Source organism: Leptodactylus fuscus, chromosome 8, assembly GCF_031893055.1.
Source record: "Leptodactylus fuscus isolate aLepFus1 chromosome 8, aLepFus1.hap2, whole genome shotgun sequence".
Classification (NCBI taxonomy): domain Eukaryota; kingdom Metazoa; phylum Chordata; class Amphibia; order Anura; family Leptodactylidae; genus Leptodactylus; species Leptodactylus fuscus.
This window is the reverse complement of record NC_134272.1, coordinates 10,880,433-10,891,085: the sequence shown is the minus strand read 5'-3', so window position 1 is coordinate 10,891,085 and position 10,653 is coordinate 10,880,433. Positions and strand designations below refer to the sequence as shown.

Below are 10,653 nucleotides of genomic sequence, written 5' to 3'. Positions count from 1 at the left end.
AATAACTGCAATACATAAACCGACTACATCTACGTGTCAGCCAGTAGTATTGTGCTGGATTATTATGGTGCTAGTTATAGGACAGGGATAGGCAACCTTCGGCACTCCAGCTGTTGTCAAACTACAACTCCCAGCATGCATACTTGCTCTTTCTGTTTATGGAAGTGAATGGAGCATGTTGGAAGTTGTAGTTTCACAGCAGTTGGAGTGCCGAAGGTTGCTGATCCCTGTTATAGGATAAGGATTTGGTTTTTAACCTGATGTCAACTGGTTCTGATCTTGGCACCAAGTTTCAGCAATGGGCCGAGTTGCTTTGAGCCTGTGGAGCGAAGTTACAGAACATGTGATTGATGCAAGAACACAAGGGGCTTGAGGAGACTGACAAGACATTTGTACGGTTTTGGTCAAAGACCATGACATAATCCTCTTCAGCCTGCTAAACTTACTAAACCCTAAAATTTCTGAGACCGCCACGTACCCATATATCAGACCTCCAAAGAGCCCAGCCTTATGTCTTAGCTGGAAACATTTATTTTGGCTTAGGTGTAATAATAGTGGATATGGTGGAACTGCAATAGCACCGACAGCTTGTGAACATATGTGTCACTGTTCCTGTACATTATATTTAATGTGATTTTGCTTTCCTCCTTTCTGTCTCATGTGTTATTTCATTGCTTTATTATATACAATCTGTTCTTGTGTCAGGGCTCATTCAAAGCTATACCTGAGATCCGAGTACAACGCTACTGTGTAAAAATGGAGAAATTTATATAAAAAAAATAAAAATATGAAGAAAGAATGCAACTTTCTACAAATTTGAGATGTCTTTAATACTTCTTAGTAACAGTTACTCGACATTGACAATGGTTCTGTTGAATTACAGAATACGCTATGGCCGTACGCTTTATATTCTGGGGAATGTTGGGGCAGATCTGCAGCGTCTGTCCAATAAATAGATGTATCCAGACTATATCTTTCCATAGGAAACATGGCGGCTGTGTCACACGGATACTGCATGTCTAGTGTCCCAAAAAGGCTTTCTGGCATCCAGGATGAAGCTCCACCGGTACCTGGAGCAGGTCATGTAGGAGGAAGATGACGTCGAGAGGACGGACGCGGTCAGTGCTTCTCTAGAGCTTTAGTTAGCAACTCATTAAGACGTCCAACCATGGGTCGGGGGTCATCATTCAGCCCGGCTGCGATCATGGCGTTCTCATAGATCTGCATAGGATGAAAGGGATTATTTTTAGGACGAGATTTTGTGGCAGAACGCTCAATGCAAAATCAGTCATAGATTTCCTATTCACTTCTACTTAAGGCCCCACATAGCAGTATACCTATAGAGAAACAGTTGGCGTTTCCGTAGGTATAATTGACATGCTGCGATTGCCGAAACTGCAACAGTTTTGAAAATTGCAGTGTGACTCCTGCGTGTATTTTTATGCAAGGTGTGGATGGGATTCACTAAAAGAGCTATTCCTATAAACAGGATTTATTCCTTAACCAGAGTACAGGGGATAATCGTCTGATGGTTTGGGGGTCCGCACCATTCACATGAACGGGGATCCCTTTCCCCCTTATTGCCAGGCCTATACAGTTGAATGGAGTGGCGGCAGACTCCCTGTGGGTGGGGGATAAATGCGGTCTGTGGAAAAACCCCTTTAGGATAACTAGACAAGCAAGATCCACAGAATACAGGCACCAGTCACACCAGCTTATAATCAGTCAATACAATACCAAAACCGGCAGCCATGATGTGCAACTGTGCACCGCGACTGCCAAGTGGGAGGATCCTGCTGCTAAATGGAGCTAAGTGAGAATATTACATTACAACTCGCTAAGGCCGGAACTACTAGAACTGCGAATAGATTTAGGATTTGATTGACAGCTCACCTGATCTAGAAGTAATGCGGCCAGATCCTGGTCTGTGTCCTTCAGCTGCGAGAGCTTCTTAATAAGAGGATGTCTGGAAAACAGTCACAGAATATTAGATTTGGGGAGGGTCACAAAAATAAAATAGGTGCAAACACAAATTGAAAGTGCTGAAATTTCATCAACAACGACCATGCTATCCGAAAGTGAATATGTAACCTCCGGGGCCCAGTAGTGTCTGCTACCACTGCAACCCTTATAGCTAAGCCCCTGTCGTCTACAAATACTCTGCAACAATTTCAACTAGTCTGTTTACAATGACATGTGCGGCCACCAGGGGGAGCAGCGATAGAAAATCTCAGCAAATGGACTCTGCACAGAAAATGTAGGTAATAAGGATATGAGCGCCTCCTCTAGGGGTACCGGGATGAGAGACTGGAGGTCCACATGGACACTGCCACAGGGGAGGTCTCAGTAGGTTCCCTTTATATATTTAGAAGGATAAAGCTGCGATAACAGTTAAAGCTACACAGAATGTGAATGACTATTGCAATGGCAAAACCAAAAAGCAGCATTGTGACATGAGGAGCCGACACAACCTGAGCTCTATGGACAGGTAAAATAGGCGACCGGCTGCCCCATACGTCTTATGCTCAGAAATACTCACCCAGTATTGATCTCCAGGGTGGGCTGCAGGAGTTGGGCTCGTTCTTCATTAGTCTTAGCCAGTTGCTGTGTACGCAGAAAATGTCTGGCCGCTCCCATCTCCAACACCGTGATCATGGCCGGGTGAGTGTCCAGGCGTGGGGTGACCTACATAAGAAAACGGCACCTCCGTATCCGGTCCAGGCTATCAATATACATAGAGTATAGTAGGGAACGATGGCTGCATTTACCTTGATATTGGTGACTCGAGTCCCCAGACCATTCCTCATCCAGGCCATCAGATCTTCAGACTCCTTCTCGGTCAGTTTATCAGAAGCTGAATGATAAGGGAGACAAGGTGTAAGAGTCCAAATCCAGAGTCATCTCCTCCTCCAACCCAGCACAACATGAACGCTGGATACCTGGACGGGTGTCCTCAAACTTCTCCTCCTTGTAATGATCTACCACAATGTCCGTCTCCACTGAGATGAGCTTCTTCTTATCGAACTCCCGCAAGTGCAGCAGAGTCAGCTCATCGAACTGCTCGTAGCAGAAGAGAACCTGGAGAGGCAAGGAGGGCTGGTTATAGAGTGCAAGCAAAGGGGGTGCAGGGAATACAGAATGGGGAGAACACGGGGAGAACCTCGGTCTGCTTCTGTTTCATGGCTTCGTAGTAAGGACTATGTTCTGCAAGGTGCCGGTTGGGTGCACACAAGTAGTAGACGTTGCGGGATCCTGCTTGCATGCGACTGGCGTAATCTAAAAGGCTGGTCTGTTCTCCTGCAGGCAGGGCTGAAGACTCGAAACGCAGCAGTTTTCCAATGTCCTCCTGAAAGAGTCATGGGAGATGAGACTTGTGCATGAACATTACTATCTACACACTTATCTATACACACTTAGGATAAGTCGCCAATATCAGGTTAGTGAACGTCCTACACCTGGGACCCCCGCAGATCAGCTGTATGATGAGGCTGCAGCATCCATATAAAGGGCTGCACCCTCTCATTACTTACCAAGCACAGCGCTGTACATTGTATAGTGGCGGTGCTTGGTATTACAGCTCAGCCTTGTTCACTTGAATGGGACTGAGCTGCAAACAGTCCATGTGACCGATATATGTGACATCACATGGCCTGTGAAGCTAATGTGGCACTCACCCAAGTCTTGTTGTCACTTTGAACAACTGCCCAGTGAGGGGGGTACCAGCTGTCTGACCCCCTCCACTATTATATGACAACTTATCCATCCATCCCTTAGTCCTGGGAAACCCCTTTACAAGGATAATCTAATATCCCATATACTGCATTCTGCCCTACTCAGCTCAGATCACTGCAAGGTCCTGCACTTCCAACAATGGACACCAGTAACGTGAACAGTGTCCAGTGCACTGCAGCCCCCCCCCCCCCCCCACTGTGAATAACCTATGACCTGTAAGCTCCCACACCTTCACATCCTGCTCCTGGGTGGTCACAATCCCTTCTCTGATAAAAAGTCCATAGTCGTCAAAGAATTTTTTATATTTCTCGGGATCCTTCTTGCTTTGATCAAGGAAGAACTTGATGAGACGCCTCTGCAGAACATCGCGCAGTTTCCTGATCAAAAATCAATTAGAAAATGTTCATTAATAACAGCCCACCATTACTGTATCCAGGGCCTTGTACGAGGACGGACCTCACATTCATGTCCCGGGAGGTGAGATAATCAGATAATCCCACCCCCAGCAATTGGCACAAATATTTTAGGTTATTTCCAAGCAGTCCCCATGTGTAATAGGACAAAATACAGGGCGCAGTGTGAACAGGGACCTTCACTACAACTCTTCCCTTTCTTACCTTATCAGAGAACTTTCCTGCAGCAGCTCTCGGCTGAGATTCAAGGGGATATCCTCACTGTCCACAACCCCTGTAGAGAGCAGAAGATCATACATATAAATATGTACCGGACCCACCAAAATCACTGCGAAATCTACGACCTCCTCCCCCCTCTTTGCTGCTCTCTGTAGCACTGAGAATAGAGAGCAGAGATGGCCGACACAGCCTGAGCACTGAGATATTCAGCAGGACAGCCGCTATATAAAGGAGTTACCCAAACTCTACAGAAAAATGAAGGTTACATTGGCTACTTTTTGCAGCACCGTTGCCACTCTAGTAAGATGCCCCAGCTCAGCCATTGCTTTATTCAACCTCTGCTTTTAGCAATCTGTCGGAGATGGCAGGTATGAGGGGCTCACCTCGTAGAAAGCGCAACCACTTGGGCAGGATATCGGTGGCCTTGGTCTGGATAAGGACTTTGCGGCTGTACAGGGCCACGCTGGAGCCCAACTCCCGGCTCACATCAAACATAGAAGGTTTCTGCACACAAGACCACATTGCATACATTATACCAATAAGGCCCAATCCTTCCATCTTACAGTATATCTATACCATGTATGTGCTGTACACAAGACAATAGGAGTCCTGTGTTATAGTCTTATATCGATGAACACTTCTTACCATCTCGGGCACATAGAAGATGCTCCGGATATTCAGAGGAGCATCTGCCTTGTAGTGAAGCGTGTAGCGAGGTTTATCATAGGCTTGGGCAATAAATCGGTAGAACTCCTCGTGCTGCCATTCGCCAATCTCTTTGGGATCCATCATCCATAGAGCCTGAAGAGAAGCCATAGAGGAAGTCAGACCAGTAAAGGGGAATGCTTAAGATGGGGGGAGGGGGTTTAGAACCTGCACCTACCTGTAGGGTGTTAATTCTCTTGCCATTAAGGTACAGCGGGAAGCTGACAAAGTTGCTGTATTTCGTCACCACCTCTGAAACATCAAAGAATTGTATTAGAAGGTTTATCCCACAATAAGAACTTATCTATCCAGAGGTCAGGGGACGAGTCTGTCTGCTGGGGGTCCCACCTATAGGATTACATAGGTGCAGTCATCTGCTACATTCTCAGTACTGCTACCCCATATGTATGCCTATCCTCTTACTCACCTCTTACTCTGTCCTCGCTGGCAAACTCCTTGCAGTCTTCTTTAAGCTGAATGACGACTTTTGTCCCCGTCCTCACACCGCTGGCCTCAGCCAACTCAAAGACACCAGATCTAAGGAGGGAAGGAATTCATTTAGCAAGACGATTGCAATAAGAGGATGATGACCACAAAGCTTTGCACTTGATTTAGTAGAAGGAGTCATTTGCAATCCTATGGTATATGCCGGTGCTATACAAGCAGGAGGGAATACATAAGCATTGGACTGTCATACTTCCTGCACTTACCCATCAGATGACCAACAGTACCCACTGCTGCCCGGCTCTGAGGCCTGAGAGTACACAACAACTTTGTCAGCGACCATGAACGCCGAGTAGAAGCCGACACCAAACTGACCGATAATCTTTCCAGAACTATCAGCCTGATTCTGCAGAGCTTCAAGAAAAGCCTGGACAGGAAGAGCAAAATATGTCACATAATATAACCTCAAGGAAGGGTGACAAATCTGAAAACAACATGGTGGCGGGGTTACCTTGGATCCAGAACGTGCAATGGTGCCCAGGTTAGAGATCAGCTCCTCCTGTGTCATCCCCACGCCGGTGTCCTAGAGATAGAACGTCATAGTGGTCACATGGAGGGTTTAGCAAAATCTGCGGCAGAAAGACTTCAATAGGCGTAATCCAAGCCAAATATCCATTACAATGAATAGGAGGCGTGGATTTTACTGTGTGAACAGACCCCTAGTAAGGCCCCTCATTCTGCAGAGTTGGTGTGGTCCCCAACCATCTATTACTACTCATCCACTATAAAGCATTCGATGACTGCCTACAGAGCCCTGTATTAGGGAGTCAGAATAATAATAATAATGAATCTGCCCCCCTCCTTTATATCTTACCTGGATGGTGAGCGTGCCCTTCTCGCTATCCGTATGCAGGTGGATCTCCATCTCCGGGAGGCCGATCCCCTGGGACAGGAGCTTGTGGCGCAGCTTCTCCAGGGCATCGCTGGCGTTTGAGATCAATTCCCGGATAAACACCTGGTGAGGGGGCAAAGAAGGTCAGACAGAGCACAAGGCCATGGTAAGAGGGTAGAATAGGTCACACTCATCTGACCAAATATCCTAGATCTTCTGTTCACCATGTTTGTTGTATATGACGGTATACGGTATCTATAATAAGTGCTTTCCTTGGACTGTAGGTCCAACACCCCATTTGTCTTATTTATGTGCTATATTCTTATACTTAACCCTTTCTTGTCACAGCCATTTTTTCAACTTTTTATTTTTATAATACAACGGAGACCTGGTGCCCATGGCTGCCACATTTAAAGCTACAGTATCCTGACAATGCCAATACACAGTGGACGGGGCTGCAGCTCTGCACCTATCTATCTATTACTTCAAGAGCAGCAGCACTGGCTCCGGCCCTGTCCTGGTGCAGGATTAGCTGTACCGGTGCAAGGTGCTGGTGTTGGACCCCATTGATCACACAGAGGGAAACCCCTTTAACTCTTGCTGGTGTATTTGTTACCCATCTGGAGATCAATAAAGTTGGTGAAAGAAAAGAAACCACTCACTTCCTTCTCCGAGTATAATGAGCGAGCCACAATATCCAGAAGCTTCTTGGTTTCAGCCTGGAACTCGTGCTTGGAGGCCTCACCTGCAAGAGATTTACTCCGTCAGTTCACTACTTGTGCACCCTGTAAATTACTTTACGTTGCGGAAATGCAGATTTTTTTTGTTGCAGATTTTGCTGCATTTTTTTTTTTTTTATGTAGATTGTGAGCCCCATATAGGGATATATGATATAGGGATCACAATGGACATTTTTCCTATCAGTAAGTCTTTGTAGAATGGGAGGAAATCCACGCAAACCTGGGGAGAACATACAAACTCCTTGCAGATGTTTTTCCTGGCAGGATTCGAACCCAGGACTCCAAGCGCTGCAAGGCTACAGTGCTAACCACTGAGCCACCATGATGCCCCTTTTGCTGCGTTTTATTGAGCCAAAGTCACAAAAGGAATGGGAAATATCTAGGAAGTAAAATTACGAAGCAATGAGATGTTGTTTGTCCTCAGCACACAATGGCCGCTCACCCTGTACGCTCTCGGTATCGGAGATGATGGTGTGCAGCGCAGGCTCCTCCTCCTTGGTCTCCACGGTTTGTGTCGTGTATCTCCGGTAGGTTACGCTGCTCAGTGAGGCGAGGCTCGTCCTGCTGCTGGGCACCGAATGCCAAGGAGAAGGCTGGTACCTGGTGATGCAACCTAAGAAAAGCACATTCTTAGCAATCTACATGGTGCGGTTCCTCTGTTATACCTCAGGGAAATTTAGGTATATTCCTTTTTCACCAGTGTTTCCGATTCTGTCAGCAGCACATCCTATTAACATGTGTCCATAGGTTTATAGGTTCCCAGGAGGAACAAGAGAGGGAAAACCTATAATATTAATCAGTAATGATAATAAACGATACAGCTTCACTACAAAGCGAAATAATCCAGAGAGGGGAGTAAAGAGCGCGGCCAGAAGCGATAAGTAATCTATAGAGTCATCTTATCTGTATGACATAGGTCAATATTGTTCTGCTCTGTGCGACCAGCAAACAGAGACTATAGGGACAGTGTACGCCAATACAGGCCTCCAAAAAGTCAGGTCTGGTAAGGACAAGGGTGGAAGAAAGACTGTAGGGCAAAGGTCCCAAAGCACCGGCTCTCCCGCAGCTGTTAGGATATGCTGGGAGTTGTAGTTCTCCAACCCCTGGAGACCCATCGGCTGGGGTGTAATACTGTAGATACATTTCTTAGCGCTTTGGCCACCTCTATTGTCGATAAGGGTTAAAGGGGTCGTCTGTGGAGTTTAAATGGACTCACCTGATCCTTTAGATGATAATGACGGACCTGGGAGATTAAGGCGCCTTCACGACCCCTGGTCACGTCATCGGAAGAAGTGCTCCGACCTCTGAGAATGGGGAAGGAATGGGGCAGAGCGCTACTTTTGATCATGTGACCCAGGAGTTTTGAGAAGGCCAGTACTCTGGGTCCATCTTCATCAGCCGATGGATCAGGGAAGTCAATTCAAACTCCCTGGACAACCCCTTTAATCTCCTGTCGCTCTTGAAGCGGAGATCTCCCATCCTGAAGGGGGTATCAGGTGAGGATGGGTCAGATGGGGGAGATGAATACAACATTGCTTAGCCCATAGATTTCATATAAAGTGATTGATCAGAATTAGAACACAAGATCAAGAAACAGCGCCACCCCTCACCACAGGCTGTGCCGGATATTGCACACTGTCTAATTTAAGCGACAATACCAGAGATATCATAAGGACAAGAGATGGCACCGATTCTGGGACAAAAAAAAACCCTATGTTGTAATTCCTTTAGAGGGGAGGTCCAGGGTTTAGATACTTAGATATTGCACAATTCCTTTAAGGTAATGGACGGTCATGTGGCCAAGCACAGGGCAGCTGCCAGTCACTATGTGGTAACGGCCAGTCACTATGTGGTAATGCTCTTGATCTTGTCCTGACTAGGGTTGGCTGGTGTTGCAATGTTTACAGGTCACATAACATACAGGACAAATGGCCGCACTGTCATCTGCCTATGCATCACTATACAGGACTCCTGTCCTCCATGACATTGCACTGTAACCCTTTCAATGCCAGATTAGAAGACAGCGACAGCGGAGAGCTTTGCCACTTATTATCCCTAATGGGGAGGGGGGCTTTCCTCACCGCCTAGTGATGACCTGTAAGGCCTGCCGCCACTCTGACAGTGCAAGGACATCAGTGCCGAAACTAATAGCACCGATATCTCTGACACTGGGGAGCATGCTTCATCAGCTTTGCAGCGGTATACAATATGGCCGACATCACAGGACATGAAAGACCTTCTTTAAAGAACTTGTGACTGAAGGACCCACTGCCCTCACATGACCTGCGCTCCATTCACTACTATGGGGCTGCTGGAGGTGACAGACCCGACATCCCCATAGTAGTGACTAGAGCGCAGGTCACACAAGGACATTGGGTCCTTATTATTATTATGGTGATCTTCATGTCCCCCCTGACCTTCCTGATCACTAGGGGGCCCCAGAAATGAGACAACCCCCTATTAATGACCCCTAAGGTGTCTGAGACCGGTCATACGTCATCTCCAAACTGCAACACTGCTGCAAAACTACAACTCTGATATGCTGCGACAGCTGAAGGACGACAGTGCATGCTGGGAGTTGTAGTTCTGCAAGAGGTTGGACATGACTAGCACATTGTATACAAGGACAGCAACATGTCAAATACAACTGTCAGGAGACAATGAACAAGAAAGTTGGGTGATTCAAAAATCACCCTGCAGAGGTCACGTGCCCCTCCGGTGACATTGCCCTGTGACCCTTTCACTGCCAGTGCCCCCTGTATGTGTGACAGACTCCCCGGTAACGCCGCAGACCGGCTAGGACATTAGAGGACACGGAGCTCACCGGCCACACGTGGGAATGACAGACGTCACAAACCCTTCAAACAGCTACCTATGACGTCACACCGATCACCCGTGACGTCAGACTCACCGCTCAGGCTCCTCCCTGACACGACAGGCCCGGACCGGCCCCACGATCTCAGCGCCCGGCTTAGGTTTCCTCTGAGCAGTGCTGAAGCCGCCATGTTTCTTCAGGGATGCGCGCACTCGAGTGACGTCAGAACCGCGCGACAGAGGCTAAACACTACGGTGACGTCATTTTCGGGCGTGTCAGTCCCCAGCTGGGAAGGTCTGGGCTGCTGAGAGATGGTTACCATAGAGAGCTGTGTATACAGGGAGGCTGCTGACAACCAGAGGTGGCGCCATTACAGCCACAGACAGGGGTTGTCACCAGGACCAGGCCTGACAGTGTGAGCTCGCAACCACTGATTGTCAATGTAGTGACGTAGATATGGAGTAGTGTTACGTGTTTGTCCACCGCCGAGTCGCAGGCGTGACAACTTGTGCAGTTATTGGGCCTCATTCACACAACAGTGAAAATTGGACGTCACGTGATTAAAAACAATGACTTGAAGCGGATTATCGTGCGTTAAAAACAGATTATTGGGTTGTGTGGAAAAAAAATCCAATGGAATTCAGTTAAAAAAAAGATGAGACTCGGCCGCCAAAAGCAGAACGGATGCAAAAC

The 10,653-nt window shown here is 47.3% G+C and overlaps 1 protein-coding gene across 1 annotated transcript; it reads right to left on the bottom strand.

Moving 5' to 3' along the window:
- Positions 1–823: 823 nt before the first annotated feature.
- Positions 824–10,162, bottom strand: TRAP1 (TNF receptor associated protein 1). The gene is made up of 18 exons (XM_075285622.1): positions 10,057–10,162; positions 7,588–7,758; positions 7,068–7,150; positions 6,388–6,528; positions 6,025–6,096; positions 5,780–5,940; positions 5,497–5,606; positions 5,248–5,321; positions 5,010–5,165; positions 4,748–4,868; positions 4,350–4,419; positions 3,962–4,109; positions 3,161–3,346; positions 2,940–3,078; positions 2,769–2,854; positions 2,540–2,685; positions 1,894–1,966; positions 824–1,221 (listed from the first exon to the last, which is right to left on the bottom strand). Exons 1-18 carry the CDS (start codon positions 10,148–10,150, stop codon positions 1,120–1,122), a joined length of 2,133 nt encoding a protein of 710 aa, XP_075141723.1. The 5' UTR covers positions 10,151–10,162; the 3' UTR covers positions 824–1,119.
- Between the last annotated feature and the right edge of the window lie 491 nt (positions 10,163–10,653).

Bases quoted from the DNA above. Each gene is read 5' to 3' on its own strand.
- TRAP1 (XM_075285622.1), bottom strand. From the start codon at position 10,150: ATGGCGGCTTCAGCACTGCTCAGAGGAAACCTAAGCCGGGCGCTGAGA. The intron at 5,941-6,024 runs GTAACCCCGCCA...CTTCCTGTCCAG, and splicing joins TTGCACGTTCTGGATCCAAG to GCTTTTCTTGAAGCTCTGCA. The intron at 4,869-5,009 runs GTAAGAAGTGTT...TCTTGTGTGCAG, and splicing joins TCTTCTATGTGCCCGAGATG to AAACCTTCTATGTTTGATGT.